General features: G+C 37.1%; 1 protein-coding gene across 1 annotated transcript in view; it reads left to right on the forward strand.

The window, feature by feature from the left end:
* Nucleotides 1–2,688: 2,688 nt before the first annotated feature.
* LOC139742403 (formylglycine-generating enzyme-like) overlaps nucleotides 2,689–17,533 on the forward strand; it is a 28,205-nt gene continuing 13,360 nt past the window's right edge. The window contains exons 1-5 of the mRNA XM_071652975.1: nucleotides 2,689–3,238; nucleotides 5,452–5,526; nucleotides 6,257–6,339; nucleotides 7,181–7,303; nucleotides 7,936–8,050. Of these exons, the coding sequence (XP_071509076.1) occupies nucleotides 2,705–3,238; nucleotides 5,452–5,526; nucleotides 6,257–6,339; nucleotides 7,181–7,303; nucleotides 7,936–8,050 (930 nt within the window). The 5' untranslated portion in view covers nucleotides 2,689–2,704. The remainder of the gene's footprint in view (nucleotides 3,239–5,451; nucleotides 5,527–6,256; nucleotides 6,340–7,180; nucleotides 7,304–7,935; nucleotides 8,051–17,533) is intronic.

A 17,533-nucleotide genomic window follows, 5' to 3' on the forward strand; every position in this document is an offset into this window, starting at 1 on the left:
CTTGATTATGGCATTGATATGAATTATGAATTGAATCGAAGAATTGAGGAGTCTGAAGTGATACAGCAGCTTAAACGTCCACGACAAGGCTCCTGTGATGGGGATGATATGATTCTAAACGAATTGTTAAAGAATAGTTCTAAATCTCTTTTGAAACTTGTTACCAAAGTGTTTAATGTAGTGCTTGACACAGGTATAATACCCTCAAGCTGGGTGGTAGGCTTGATTAAACCTTTGTTCAGTAAGGTATAAAAGGCTCACCTGATGCTGCTGATAACTACAGGGGTATCACCCTCTTAAGTTGTGTTGGTAAGCTATTCACTGCTATTCTAAATGAACGCTTTACTTTGTTCATTGACTCTTATGATCTACTTGGTGAAGTTCAAGCCGGTTTCCGGTCAGGTTATTCTACGATGGATCATATTTTTTCATTGCACGCAATTGTTGATTAGCATTTACAAAAAAAAAAAGAAAAAATTGTATTGTGCTTTTGTGGATTATAAAAAAGCTTTTGATTTAGTTGATCGAAGTTCGCTTTGGATTGAATTATTGAAGGACGGGATTGATGGAAAATTATTGCGTGTATAATAGTCAAAATATACGACAACGCTAAATCTTGTATTTCATATGGTGGTAAGAAATCCGATTTTTTTTTCAGAGTAACGTAGGAGTATAAGACAAGGTGAAAATTTGTCTCCAATCTTATTTGCACTGTATCTGAATGATTTTGAATCTTTTTTACAAGAGAGATACAATGATCTGAGCTCTCTATCTACATCAATTCACGATTGCTTTTATGAGAATGAAATGGATGTTTATATAAATTTATTCACTCTTTTGTACGCTGACGATACTATTGTACTTGCTGAAAGTGCGAATGATTTACAAAATGCTCTTAACGCTCTTTCTGATTATTTCCAATTGTGGCATCTTACTGTTAATACCACAAAGACGAAGGTTGTTATTTTTTCTAGAGGAAAAGTTAAAAATATTCCAAAGTTTTATTTTGCCAATGAACTTTTAAGTGTAATTGATGAGTATGTGTATTTAGGAACAATTTTCAACTATAACAATAGCTTCAAAAAAGCTATAAATAAACAAGTAACTCAAGCACAAAGAGCTATGTACTCCATGAAGAGCAAAATTGCATCTCTTTGTCTACCCGTTGATATTCAACTTGAGCTATTTAATCAATTGATATTACCAATTCTGTTATGGATGTGAGGTTTGGGGTTTTGAAAATGTAATTCAAATTGAAACGTTTTATTTGAAGTTCTGTAAAGAATTGCTTGGTCTGAACAAGAGAACTCCTAATTGCATGACTTACGGTGAACTTGGGCACTACAAATTAGAAAAAAAAATTGTTACTAGTCGAATGCTAATGTTCTGGTATCGTCTCGTAAATGGGAAATCAGCTAAATTATCAAGCATCATTTATAGCTTTGAATTTTTCTTCTTTTTGAAGGGGAAAAATCAGATGGGTTGGATTTTCAAAGTAAAGCATACTCTTGATAGCTTATCATAGGCCTTTGTGACGTGTGGAAGAGTCAAGCAAGTAATCTATCTTTATCTTCATTCAAAAGAATAATAGATACAAAAATTAAAGATATGAGTCAACAGGAGTGACACAGCGATGTTGAGTTAAACAATCAATGCACTGTTTATAGAATTTTTAAGCAGCAAAAATGCTTTGAAAAGTATCTGATTCGTCTTAATGAAAATGATAGGAAATTTTTAACACCCGGCGTTTTCGTTGCCTTAATCATAAGCTTCCAATAGTGTTATGTCTGGGCGTTATAATACAAAGACATTCCAAGAATTGAACGTTTGTGTACCTATTGTTCTCAAAATGATATTGGTGATGAATTTCATTATTTGTTTGTATGTCCCTTCTTTAAGACAGAACGTAAAAGATTTCTCGAAAAATATTATAGGAAGTATCCTAACACATTTAAATATGACCAATTGTTCAATTCCACTAAGAAAAAGACTTTGTCAAACATTTCGAGGTTTTGTAAGGTAATAATGTCCTTTTTTAGTTAGTTACTGCACTTTATTATTTCGTTTGATTTAGTTTATTCTATATAACCTTTGCATGATTATTTGCATCAGGCAGTGCCTGCATCGTTCGTAATTCATGTGATTTATTACATTTTGTATAGTATATTATTTATAACATACTTTTATGCAAATTATATTTGAAAAGTATGTTGATATCTTGTATATATTTGTATTATACATGATTGTGTTAATTCTTATTTGAAATTTTTCTATTTTGTGTATTTTCAATTGACATTGTACTCCCATACCCCATGAGGGTCGTTGAGTAATAAATCAAACTTCAAACTTCAAACTGCATGCCTCTTCTCCGAGAAGCTACAACACAGGGTCTATTATGGGACAGTGCTGGAGAGGTACATGTAGTATCTTGGCGCAGACTCCTTTACGACAAACAAGGGTTTGTGCCCGCAAACTACTCAGTATATCGCATGCACACGTACACACACCGCATCCATCCAGTCAACACAGCACACGTACTCGTTCCCAGGTGTACGGAAGTACGCATGACTAGCAGCGTCTACGATGTGAGTTTCGAGCCGAGGAAGGCGGCCAGAGAGAGTGCAAGTTCTGTACCAGTGTGACATATCTGCCTTCTTGACGACACTACCAAGTTAGAGTTTTAAATGCTCAATAAATACCCATTATGAATGTCATTACAGGATCGATATTTTTTATCGTGGTTCTGGTTATCCATGCAAACAGTGCTGAAATGGATAAATCGACAAGCCCGAGCTCAGGGGAAGACCGTATCGACTCTTCAGCAACTGTATACGGCAGCGCTCCCGGCGAAAAAGCTGATGACACTACTGATAGCGAGGAAGGCTGCGGCTGCGGTTCGTCTGCGTTGAACAGGCAGCACGATCACGACAACCAAGCAACTTTGCATCATGATTACGACCACGACGATGACGGTCACGCAGAAAAACCAGCTTCAAAGTATTCTCGAGAGGCAAACCAACCGATTGAGCCACTAGCTTCTGATTCTGTCCCACGGACTAACCAGATGATTTACATTGAAGGCGGGACTTTTCAAATGGGAACGGACGAGGTGAAGATCTATCTAGACGGGGAAGGTCCGGCCAGGCGAGTAACTCTTAGACCGTACTACTTCGATGTATTCGAAGTGAGCAACTCTGAATTCGCGAAATTTGTTAATGCAACTGGTTACGCGACAGAGGTAAGTTTCTCCCCGACCCCCAGCGCGCAGCGCTGATTGCTTGAGTTTTGTAGAACTTAGACATAAACCTTGAAAACTACCAGGGGCCTGTCTTATAAAGACTTGTGATAGAAATCAATCACATGTTTCATGTGAGCTTCAGTGCAAGTTGCGATTGATTTGGGGACTTGTGATTGATTTGAAGGCTTTATAAGACGGGGCCCAGTAGTTACTAGTAATAGTATTAGTAAGTAAGTAAGTTGTGGACTAAATTTGTAAATTATTTACTGAGTTGGTCACTCTGCGACTAGGCGAGAACATACGCAAGAAATAGGACTTAGAATCAATCATAGATCTTCATTGATTTGAGTGGGTTCCCTTGACCGACAATTGTCTAATTCCGCGAAAAACTTCTTATTTATAGTAAATGACATTTGTTTGGTCAGTTTTTGCGAAAACTGACCCAGCAGATCCTCGACGTCATTACTATAAATGAGAAGTTTTTCGCGGAATTAGACATATTTGTTGGTCAATGGGTTCCCCATTCAACACTAGATGTCTGACCAGTGTTCTGTATGCTGCGATGGCTGTGAGTTTTGGTGAGTCGAGGTACACAGTTTGTAGATTTTCTTCTCAGGAAGGCCAAGGTGTTGTTAGCCTTTCAGTAACCCCAGTGCGGGGCGCTGTAACCAGTAACACCCTATACGGTACGTGTTGGGGTCGCTGCTGCGGTTAGCCTTTCTGCAAATATTGTCAACGTGCTTCTTCCAATTCCAGTTCTGATCGGATATTACATATTGTGGTGCTGAGGTACTTTGTGGCTTCCACAGGGGCAGGATTGAGTTTTGAGTTGTTCTTCAGAAAGATCTTTGATAGACTTTGCCCGTAGTGTTGTGTCCCCCAAAGCACCCCTGTGATGAAATCGGCCACAAATCCCTCCACTCTCAGTCTCATGACATGGCCAAAGTACTGCAGCTTCAGTTTGTTGCAGAAATTCATCGGTTTCCTGCTGTGGCCAATCTGTAATATATTTTGCATTCAGTTGTTGGTCTTCTTCTCTATCCAGCTGATTCCCAGCATTCTGTGGTACGACCAGTTTTCAAAATTCTGTATTGTTTCTCCAATTCAGATATTTTTAGTGCTCATGGCTCTTCCCGGTAAGTGGTAGCAGGGCTGCCAACTCTCACGCATTGAGCGTGAGACTCACGCATTTTGGTCCTTTCTCACTCTAAAACTTTATTTCATTTGCATGCATTTCTATTGATCTCATGCATTTTGACTCCTAAATTATAGCATTGGCCCATTGGAGTCTCACTCTCAACCAGTTTCAAGTGTTGGCAGCCCTGTGGTAGTCGGATACACCTGTGACCAGAGAAGATGTATCTTTGTCTGCTGGTGGATACTCCTATATCGTTCCAAAGAAGAACCAGGCTGATAGATGCTGCCTTTGCAACTTAGCATAGCTCTCATCGTTAATTATCACCCCTAAGTAATTGAAAGCACGAGTCCACCTCCTCCACAACATCACTATCAACCACTAGCTTTTCCGGCACATAGCTATCGTCACCCTTGGGGCTCATCTCTCTGGCACCATCATTTTTGTCTTTTGTATGTTGAGAAACTAATTCCCACTTGGTTCTCACTTTGGCTACTTTCACACATCCCTGCAATTGTTCATGGTTCACATCCCAGTGTAGTTCGGAAAGAGCTGCTTCAGGGATTTAATACAATACGTATCTCTTCAAGGTTCAAGGTTGCTATTCCTACATCTATAGTGTGACACGGGTCATAGACTGATAATAATGGGACTGGTGAACCTAGAGTGTAGTGCAGAGTGCAATTTTGTCATTACATTATGAATTTTGAGAAACCAGCAAAAAAAGTGGAAAGAGTTCCTTATCCCCCTCACTAATTTCCCATACCACTCTACACTACCCTACCCATATTAAAATGGGTACATGTAACACGCATACACATTATTTTGACGAGTGTTAGGGTATTGTATACGGTGTGTGTACTCTAACGAAGGTAGGGTAGTGTAGAGTGGTATATCAAAATTAGGAGGCGGGGAATCTAGGGAATTGTTCCCAAGAATTTGTCAGAAGACTTGATGGGTGCATTTTAGTGTTCATGTTAGTCTGCATATAATGACATCGTTCACGCAGCCAAAAGTGGTGTCTTTCCAGGAGATAAATGACTTAATATTGTCTTGAATGATAACATTTTCCTTCCAGGCAGAGACATTTGGAGATTCGTTTGTATTGGAAGCAAGAATAAGTGAAGAAGTGAAAAAAGAAATTGAACAAGCAGTGAGTATTTTGAATCATTAATGAATATTTAGTTAACAATATTCAGAAAGTCATTCAATGCAGATAAAAGATGAAATTATGCGCAGTGCTATGTATTCATGCACTTTGTATGTTTGGGTGAGTTTTTTTGTGTGCAATTGATATTTATATTTCTCTAGGCAGTAATCTATGATAATGCTCCTTCTGTACTCTAATACTCACTGTGCTGTTAATGGTAATTTTGTGCTAAATTGAAAATGAGATACCAAGCACTCGAAAACAGGGGAGGAAAGGGAAGAAAAAAATAAGTTTTCTGACTGTTTAGTCCAAGGGTATTTAATTTGGCCACGACACATTCTCATAGATATTTCTTCTGTTACACAGGGATGTCCTAGATCAATGGAGCGGGCTCAGCTCTACAGCTAGAAATAACATAAAATTAGCACAATGATTGTAGCAATGATGATGATCAAGGCTTTATTTTTTTCTTGATTAATGGTGTTCTGGCAGCAGAGCTTCGAAAGGTAATGTGAGGACTTCTTATGCATAATGGTCTGAGAGAACTGCTTATTTTTCTCTCGCTGACCTGAAGCTCATGTGTGAACAATTCACAAGTGACTGGTTTGTGGTCTCAGAAAGCTAACCCAGGAGGGTACTTTTCATTTGTAGTTGGGGTCAGTGTCCATGCACAGCACATTCCTGCACTTTACTTGATTGGATTGCCCTAAACAGCAAATTTATATCACAACAGGTTGCAGCAGCCCCATGGTGGCTTCCAGTCAAAGGTGCAGACTGGAGACATCCTGAGGGACCAGATTCTGAAATTCTTTCCAGGTAGGGGAAAAACTGGAGCTATATTCCCAAAATCTCTCTTTTATTTTTTTCCCCCAACAATTTTCCCCTTGTGGACCTTCAGAGTGTCCCAACAACTAGTGCCATTCAGGGGGGTGGATCCATGAATTCTGTAATGGGGGTCACAGGGCAAGGGAGTGCTGGGACCAAAGACTGGTCAAGAAATGTTTTCTGAAAAAAGGTGAAATTTAAAAATGTTATGTCTTCCTTATTTTCATCCAATTTCTCTCATTTTTTTTATCAGTCTGTAGGGAATATTTTTCTCTTTCTTTAGAAGTTTGCTTATTTTTTATGGTTGTTATGTCAGTCAATAAATTAAAGCACTAAAAATGCCACATTTGCAGAATTTATTGCAATTTCATATGGCAGAGCTGTGTAAACTCAAACTGCTCAATGTCTGTGTGTCATCAAACAAGCTGAAAGTCATATGTCTGTGGCTTGGGATGTGAAAAATAATATCTTCATTTGATTTTTCATGCTGCTCTTTGGGAATTTTGATAGTGAATGACACAGTGACTCACTGCCAATCTCAGCGCTTCACAGGATGCATAGTGTAATGATACTGTAACTTGATGTATCTGAATTAAATCTGAATATATGATATTTGTGCTTATCTATATTTATCTATATATCATACCTGAATTATCTATTTCTTCTTCTTCTTCTTCTTCTTCTTCTTCTTCTTCTTTTTCTTCTTCTTCTTCTTCTTTTTGGAGGGGTGGGGGAGGGGAGAGGTGGACCTGTTTGAAGTGTATAATTCTGTTGTTGTTAGAAGTTCAGCTGAAGTATCTAAACGATACCAAATATTGCTCATGTTCCCCAGAATGGATCATCCTGTTGTGCATGTGTCCTGGAATGATGCCACAGCTTATTGCCAGTGGGCTGGAAAGAGACTACCAACTGAAGCCGAGTGGGAGAATGCTGCCAGGGGTGGATTGAAAAACAGGTAATTATGAAGTATAACACCCTCTTGAAAGTCAAATACAATGTACTTCTGAATAAGTGGACTTAATTATACATTCAGATGTACACTTTCACAATTATGCAAGAGAAGGCTGCAAATATTTTTTCAATCTATTCTTGGTTGAAAAAATTGTCACAACCAGTTGGGTATTGTTCGATCAGTCATTCCAATTTGTACACATTTATGAATCTGATTGCCATTTGCTGCGTTAAACTTTTTGGGAGTGCATTTGCAAGAATTAACTTTTAGAGAATAATCATCTTGACACTGTCGGCTCTGGAATGCATACACTGTATTCCATATTAGATAGAAGTGGAAATCATAATAAAATAAGATAAAAAATGTCAAACTAATATAATGGAATTCAGGAGCAACAGGCACATACATGTATTTGTTTATCAGCATCATGGTATAACCTCTTTCCAGCTGTTCGTTTGAGTATAAGACAATTCACATTCTCTATATACATGGAATCAGAGACTCTGAATTCTTCATCTGTTGCTGAATTACTCTGCTGTTAACCCCCTCTGGACCAGAACTCAAAGTGCAGTTGACTTTTAAAACAAGTCTGTTGCCTGAGGGGCTCACAGAGTTAACTTCCATGTCCATCTCAGGCTCTTTCCATGGGGCAACAAGTTGATGCCAAACGACAAGCACAGAGTCAACATCTGGCAAGGGGAATTCCCTACAGTCAACACAGCAGAGGATGGCTTTGCAGGCACTGCTCCAGTTAGTATGATTCTTTTCATCTTTTCCTCTTTTTTTTTCTGATTTGATTTCAATATGAATTACACAAGTGAATATTCCATAAAAGTCACATTTTGTGAAATAATATTAAACACTTCAGGCCTCAGAAAAGTTATGCAATTCCAGCTTAATATATTAGATTTCTCTTATAGATACATAATTTCATTTAAATGTGACATCAGATTAAAGAAAGCCTGATAAATTTTCTTTACAATGACAACTCACTTGTATACATAATGCATTCCTGGAATGCACAGTACTACTGAGTGTGAGGAAAGATAAAATATGAGATGTTGCAAAATGAAGCAAATATGTTTTGTCAAAGAGTATAATCCCCATTATTTTGTTTTGTATTTACAGGGAAGGTGTGTGCTAGAAGAGAATGCATTGTGAGAATATCATTAGATTCCAGGCTTTGTATCTGAATTAAAAACTGCTGTAGTATCTATGGACTGAAATTAATCATAAACTTCGTAGGTTGCGCAAACAATCGTCTAATGTTTTTGTTTTTTAAAGTGCTCACATTTCAGCATTGCTTATTCCAGGGGCTTCTTTTCATCAAAACAGGACATCATCAATAGCAGAATTGTTGTGACTCAGCTGTTATGCACATTCAAGGAACACCCAGTCATAGCAAATGAGGTGTCTATGATGTCTTATTTAATGAAGATGATGTGGGTATAAGAGAAATATGATGAATAAAACTGTTATTGCAGAACTTATTTTGAGGGATATATTTTTTTTTCTTTCAAAATGAGCCAAAATCATATTTAGTATTTACCAGATTGCACAATTTAGACCTTAAAGATGTTCAGGTCCTTACTGTGGAGGGGTTACTCCTACTTCCCTGCTTGGTTGCTTTGTTCCCTCTGGCAGTACACATGATTACATAATCTCACACTTAGTTTCTCTCTGAGCTAGGCATATCTACCATAGCTAGTCTGCATTTGTTCAGAGAACTCATACAGCTACACCATCTCGTCGGGTGCCCGTGCATTGGCCGCTAACGCAATACAATTTGTATTGCGTTAGCGGCCAATGCACGGGCACCCGACGATCTTAACTCTTTATGTGCCACGTTCGCACGTCCGACTCAGTCGACGGCGTGCCAACTTCGCATATTCTGCTCAACAAACAAAGCCGCCAAAACCGATCGATAAATCGCTAATCACTGCTAATCCTGCGGCACAATGAAAGCGTTTCTCGTGCTTTTGTTCCTCTCATATACGGCTTGCATTCTATGTGGTGATTGACTATCAAGTGGTGTTCCCAACTAGATTTGCTCATATAATCTAAGTTTCTGTTACGGTTTTATGTCCAAAAGTCATGTCTTTACAGTAATGGAGCAACTAGTGATTCAAAAGAAAAATTGAAAATAGATTCGTCATACAATTTATATCGAAACAAAGCTTGGCATTCCTCTTTAACTTTGCCTACCATTATGTCCATCTTAACAGAAATTTGTAGAAGTTATACAAATTGGAAAAACAGAATTCTTTCTCAAAGAATGACTACCTTCGTGTCTCAGAATAACGTGGCACTCAGGGGGTTTCCACCATGGCACATAAAGAGTTAAAAGCTCTGCATCTTACTTGTAAGTAGTCTAGCAGATATTTTTCTCAACTTTGAATGCATTACACCTCCACAAAAATAATCGTGTGCCTATGAAATATGAGTAATGTAAATATTGGTGTACATGCAAAATATGACATAGACAGGCGTTTGCAGTCATATGTATGTTATATATCTTTGAATTGAATTTAATTGAAATTTTGTTCATCAATATCCATCACAACCTGGAGGCTGAATACCAGACATTGTTAACAAAGGACCATGAATACATTAAAAATACACTCAAGATACAGCATAGCAATGAAAAAAATATGCATAGAACAACAACAACAAAAAACAGAGTGTGGTTGGAAATGACAAATGCAAGCATTGTCAAGTTTTCCCATAATTCCCTTAAAAACCACATGAATCCTCCACATGGCTACAGGTTGTCCAAGAGGTGAAAAGTGCTGAAATTACACAGCAAAACATGACAATCCCCTTGATTTTCCACAATTCTCAACAATCCACTTGCATCAACAGTTTTGCTGCAATTTCAGCAAAACTTGGTGAGTGCATCTAGGAGGGTACTTCTGGAGTACTGATATCAGCAGAACAAGTTTTGCTGTAATTACAGCAAATTTCTTGGACCATCACAAATGCTCAGGAAACATGATGTATGTGCAGGTCTTTCCATGCAGACCAAATTTTGCTGTAATTTCAGCAAAATTATATACAACAGTGTAGGCCTTTGGACAGATGCTGGAGTGCATATTGTAGGACCTATTATCATGTTTATGATTTTTTTTATGATGCGTATGTTCTGGTTTGTTGAAATTGACAATATTAGTGTGTAATTGTCAACTAAATGCGATGAATTTGTCTCATATGATGGATTTCAAACATGTTTAGGCTTTCACTCTCCATGATTTCTGACAAAGGTAAGACAAGTCACTCATCAACTCAATTTTTTGTCTTTCATTCTATCTCCTTTTTACTCCACAAAACATATCTCAGTACATCTATCAACAGATACCAAGTAATTATAAATGATATAGTAAGATTTGTGTTTATTGTTGAAATAAATTTCTTTATTTCCATTTTTTTTTGGGGGGGGGGGTGTTACAGTTTGGTACTTGATATGTGGTGTTTGTAATACACATGGGAATTCGTACAAAAAAAAAAATGCTGTATCAGAAAAGAAGAATACTGACAGTTGTTAAATCTAGGCAATATACATGTACATTTACAGGCAGAACTCATGCAAAATACTAGGATGCTTCATGTGCTTTCTCATCATTTCAAAAACACTGCAATCATTATGGCATCTTGGATATGAATCGCTCAGATGATACAAACTTAGGATAAATAAAAGACATACACAATTTCATTCAAAATTATGTCATATTGTTAATTTTCAAATAGCTTCAATGACTAACAGTCAGGCCTTATGAATAATAATTGTACAAATTTTATAAAACTGCTCCCATTGATTGATTGAACAGATAAAACAAAACAAAAAATTACCTCACAAAAGTTTCCTTCTGAGAAAGGTGGTAAGTCTTTCTAAATAGAGATAATTAGCTGTTTTTATACTTTCACATGGTTATGAGACTTACTCAACAAACTTATAGAAAAACAATAAAACACAGAAGGGAACCACTCAAAAACAAATAAAAATGGAGGAAAATGAATACATTTTTTTTCATTCAAAAATATTTGATGAGTTTTGCAAATGATTTCTTTGCTCTCTCTCATATTTTAAGTGTTTTATTCATTTTATTCATTTATTTATCTATTTTTGCATGTAAAAATTCATGAAATTATTAATTAAGTTCCCAACATCAGGGACAATTGAAGGCATGGAGGTGCCAATGACCCTGTAGAAATATTATTTCACTCACCTTTAAAACACCTGTAAGTTCACACATCTACATAACATAGCAGTCACGTGTGCCAAATTTCAACCTAAATGCTCAAGACTCAGGGAGGTTTCCACAGTATTTTTGCATGATTTCCATTGAAAATATTATGCTGTTACCATTGGCATCGCATTATTCAACAATGACCAAAGATTGAGTTTGCACATCTGTGTAGCATGGCAGTCATATGTGCCAAATTCCAATCTAAATGCTCAAAGACTGAGGGAGTAAGCTGAATCCACAGTATTTTGTATGCTTTATAGGGGAAAATGTTTTTACCTTAGTAATGCATAGTTCAACAATGACAAAAGATTAAATTTGCACATTTTTGTACTACAGCAATCACATGTGCCAAATTTCAAGCTAAATGCTCTAAGACTAGGGAAGTTACGGTTAACTGTTTCCACAGTATTTTCGTATTTTCGTAGGACTTTTATTCAAGATATGCTGTTACCGTGGCAATTCATTGTTCAACAATAGCAAAAGATTAAGTTTGCACATCCACATTTTGTACATACCACAGTGGTCACATGGGCCAAATTTCAAACTAAATGCTAAAAGACGACTGAGGGAGTTGGCTGAATCCACAGTATTTTTGTATGCTTTTTAATGAAAAAATGTTGTAAGCATGGCAACGCATAGCTCAACAATGATGAAAGATTAAGTTTGTATATCTACGTACTATAGCAGGCCCGTAGCCAGGGGGGGTGCGTCGGGTGCGTACGCACCCCCCCAAATTCTGAAAGGTCCACTTTTTCATAATAACGGTTTTTAGCAATTCTCAAGATAACAATCCAAATAAATATAAAGACACATTATATGCTACGTAAATGTGGAAGAGTACGTTTAACAATGTTAAAAATAATTGTACGAAACCCTTTTGTTGTATGAACCATCGGATCGTCCCCATGCACACAAACACAAATGTTATGTATCAATTTGTGCGAGCTATTACATATTGAAAACTTTCGGTCATCTGCGAAGCCGCGCTTCCGCGCGAACGCTACAACACGTAAAACGGGTCAAAAATCGACGCATTTTTCCACAAAATCTGCCATAACTTTTAAACTGTTTAAGAAGCAAACTTGGGGCGCCCGGATTCTGAAAGTGGACACTTTAGGGATTATTTATGTGTATATATCTTTATTGTAACATTTGTAGCAGTGACGCAAATTAGATCAGAAAAGTACCTTATGAGTAGAATTGTCTATGGCGAACAGTCCAAATTTGACGAATTTGAGCATATTTTGCCGTCTTGCAATTCTTCCAGACGGGATATCTCCAGAACGGAAGATCGCACAAACTTGGGGCGCACGGTTTCAGAAAGTAGAGGTTCTGCCCATTTTTGTGACATAAGAATCTTGTCCATTGGTTGAGCAGTCCTGACGCAAATTTGCAGTAAAGCTAGACTACCCATTCACAATTGCTGTCATAGGGAACGTGTACAATCCATACAGAACTATCACGTGACGAGACTACCTACGAAAATTTGAGCCGTTGACCTTCACTGTCTGCCGTTGTCAGCAGTGTGAATTCCTGTGATTTCAAGCTTTTGTTTCTCGCCAAATATCATTTTCAACGCAATATCCAGATACAGTTATATGTGAGACATTATCTAGATACGTAGCAGCCTTATTGACAACATAACTGTTAAGTTTGGGAGCAAAAACGACCAAATACATTCCGCATTCCATCTCATTTTTCGATGATGGCTGTAGTCGGACTGGTGCATTTCCTTCGGAGGTGGTAATAATGTACGTAGTTGCAACGGTCACCTTGCCACCTGCTGTCTGCAATCGGGCGCTTATATACTTCTTCCAATGGCTAATGGATGTTTAATTTTTGAATTTCACTGACCTCCAAATTTCACAAAGAAAACCTTCTTAGCATGGTTAATATGACATTTGACTGATATTGGAGATGTTTGCGAATCGGATCTACTACCTTTAATATTATTAAATCTAAAATGATTATTTGAAAGTTCGGAAATGCTGGAAATATCCTACCACAAGGAGGCAAAATATAAATGGTTCACATTTACAATTCATTTTGTTTTACAAATTTTCTTATTTATTTTCGTTTTTGACAAACTCGCATACCAACGGCTGATATACTGTATAGTAAAGTGAATGTTTCATCTTCCAAACAGCATCCAATGGGATGGAAAACTCCAACTGAAAGGTGGACACCGTGACCATACTCGCTAAAGAAAACGCGTAATAGGGGTCGTTTTTTCTCACGGATTAGATGGAAAGTGTGATGTACGAGCGTATATAATCAAAGGGTATCAAAAAGGCCGAAATTTGGGAAAATGGTATATTGTTCAATCATGATGAAGTACTTCTTTAGGGTGAAGGAAACATTTAAGGAATACTTGTTTTTAAGGCCCCAAAAAATCATATGATCATTACTCGTTTAGGGGCCATTTTGAAAGTCCATGTATGAGCATGGTGTCCAACTTTTAATTGTCGCTACCCTCCCGGGACAGTATCAAAGGACCGTTTTGTTAATTAACGCAATCCCCCTTCCTTTAAAAATCCTGGCTTCAGGCCTGCTAACGCGGGTATATACAATAGAAAAAATAAAAGTTAAAACAACACCAGGAAAATCACTATTCTCAATTTTGCGGCGCGCTACGCGCGCAGAGTCTCGAACACAATTAAACTTTGCAACTTCCTGGCAAAATGAGTTTTTACTATTTCCTAGATGAAATACCGTAACGCGATTGCATGCAACAGACAAAAATACAAATTTCCTCGAGACTTTAAAACGTCATTAAAACAGTCAAAATTCACAATTTGCGGCGCGCTTCGCGCGCAAATTCTTATACAACTTTTGTAGTTCGGTCGTCCAAAGAATATATATACATATATATATATATATATATATATATATATATATATATATATATAATTGTGTGTGTGTGTGTGTGTGTGTGTGTGTCATCATTGGTATTGGTACCGAAGGTCCGTTTTTTTAGTGACCGCACCCCCCCTTGAAAAATCCTGGCTACGGGCCTGTATAGTGGTCACATATGCAAAATTTCAAGCCAAGTGCTCAAAGACTGAGGAAGTTGACTGAATCCACACTAATTTTGGACGATTTTCATTCAAAATATGCTGTTACCATGGCAATGCATCATTCAACAATAACCAAAGATGAAGTTTTCACATCTATCATAGCAGTCACATGGGCTAAAAATTTCGAGCTAAATGCTTTAAGATTTAGGGAGTTAGCTAAAAAGCATATAAAGGTAATGCTTTTAGTGAAAAAATGCTGTTACCATGGCAACGTATTGATAAACGTCTAGATAGCAGATGTGTTCTGCACTTCTACACACAGTAGTCATAAATGTGCCGAAATTCAAGTCAAGTACTCCAAAAACACAGGGAGTTAGGTCAATCCACTCTTTTTTTGTATGATTGGTACAAAAAACTGCTGTTGCCATGGCAACATATTTGTTCACACATACATAAATAGCATCTTGCACAACTACACCTTACATTGACTGCATCTTATATCCAAAATTTCAACTGAATTGCTGTAAAACTGATGAGTAGTTTGATCAACCACAATGTATAAGATTTTGTCAAAATTTGCTGTTGCCATGGCAATGCATTATGCAACACTAACAAAAAGCGTTTGCACATCTTCCTTTGAAAGTGGTCTCACATGCCAAATTTCGGGTCAATTACTCAAAAAATGAAAGAGTACTTCCATCCACAACATTCTGTATTCTTTTTTTAAATTTGCTGTTGTCATGGCAATGCACCAGGCGATACCAATGAAGAAAGTGTCTTGCACATCTTCTTTTGATAGGAGTTACACATGCCACATTTGGGGTTAATTGCTCAAAGAATGAAAGTCAGGTCAATCAATAATTTTTCATGAAAATTTGCCGTTGCCATGGCAACACATTATGCGATACTAACAAAAACGGTGTCTTGTACATCTACCTTTGTATCTCCATGGGTCAAAATAGTCTAGGACCCTGTTTAATCAAAAGATATAATTGATTTTAAATTGCTGCCACAGACTTATGATAGAAGTCAATTCTGTAATAAATTCTAACTCTTCATAAAACGAGACCAAGTACAGTTAGGATTTAGGGTATGGCGTTAAAAATCGCTGTTACATGTTAACAAAAAGTTTTATATCTGGTTTCGATGACACTTGTGCAGTCTGGTAATTTTCATCTTTATTTCTTTTCTTCTTTTTTTTTTAATTTCTATTTGCGCATCCCTGTGTCTTAACCATCATAATTATATCACCTGTCTTTAATAAGAAGGGATAGCAAAAAGTAATTACCATCACAGAGATGTACACATCTTCCCCAGAGAGTGGCTGGTGATACAATGAGACACGAGTCCATTGTATACCTATCTGCGCGGCAGACCCTGTTTGGCACATGGTTCAAATATTTTTGAGTGGCAGCATCGAACATCTGGCAAAGGATATTAGAGATGGTCGTGACTCCATTCTTTTTAACCTACTTGGATTTATAAATCACACTTTGTATCATTCTGTGATAAGGCAATTAAGGACAAGTCTCCTTCATGTTCATAAGGATTGAGAGAATGCAGCAGTATTAGTAGAACACAAAGTTTGAGGAAAATCAGACAATCTGTTTAAAAGTTATGAAATTTTTTAAGTATCTGCACAGTCACTGCTGGATGTTAAGACTGCTACAGTGTATGATGTCACTTGCATACAACGATTGAAGGAAAATAAAAAAGAGAATTTCACAAAACTTGACTTTTTGAATAAAGTGCGCATTTCTTCGACCTGTTACTGAAGTATGTTAAAGGTAATATCATTCCCCCTGTCTTCTGAAAGAGAGAAGTTGAGTGTTCTTGTGTTATGCAAGAAAAATGGGAATATGTTTAATTTTCTTTATTCTTTCTTTATATCGTTGTACACATGTGACATCACAAGCTATTGTTTTTTCATCCAGCTGTGGCTGAGCAGAAACTTCAAAATTCATAACTTTTGAATGGATTGTCTGATTTTCGTCCAACTCTCACTGATATGTTCTACTTATTTTATTTTGCTGCATTCACTCAACCCACATGTCCATGAAGGTGAACTTGTCCTTTAAGTTACAGTCATAGATTTTTTAAACTCTTATGTTATAATGATCTGTACTACCCTAAATCATTTGGCACACCAGTATGCATTCTGTGATAACTGATGCATCTGTTGAACTACCAGATACTTGAAGGTGCAACCATTATGCCCCTGGATTTACATCAAACTTTGGACTGATGCTGCTTGTTGGTGATGTTGCGTGAAGCTGGAATCCATCAAACTGATACCCTACAAATGAAATGAACAAATCGGAAGAGTTAAAATTTGTATGGAGGAGAGTTCTGCAAAAACTGCAGCATGTATTCTTTCACAAAGCAACAGTGTGCTGCTCTGTAAAGCTTACAATAATGTACTGCAACATATTCTTACATTAATTTTCATTTTCATTTCTTCCCTTAAAGCTTAACATTGCTCTGATGCCAGAGACTAAACAAAGATGTAAACAAACAAAATACAAAATGCTTGCTCCTTAGATTCCTAATTGTTTGAGAAGTTTTCTACAAGTATCCTTAATTAATTACAATATTATTTCTATTCAAATCTTTAAGTCCTACATAATAATGGTAAGTCTACCACATATGACATATTGGTGCCTTGTTACACTGTTTTGTAACATTTGCTATTAAGCAGGAATTCCATTCCAGGTTCAAGCAAATTAAGGGCTGATTTCAGAGCTTGTAAACCTGGCAAAGGATGTGGATGAAAAACTAGCAAACTTCAACATTCACATTTTTAATAGTTTGCAAATGATTGCAAAACCTAAGCAGGGAATTGAAAGTGTTGTGAAATATTTGTGGGTGTCACTTTTAGTTTTTGAAAAAAAAATAGGACAATTTCTTGTGCATTTGCACATTTGTTTGTGATCTGCTCATAATTTGCTCTGAAAAAGGGTGTTAAAGCCTTG

The sequence above is a fragment of the Diadema antillarum genome, unplaced genomic scaffold (assembly GCF_040938485.1).
Source record: "Diadema antillarum isolate AM-2024a unplaced genomic scaffold, OU_Dant_1.0 seq00000998_RagTag, whole genome shotgun sequence".
Classification (NCBI taxonomy): Eukaryota; Metazoa; Echinodermata; class Echinoidea; order Diadematoida; family Diadematidae; genus Diadema; species Diadema antillarum.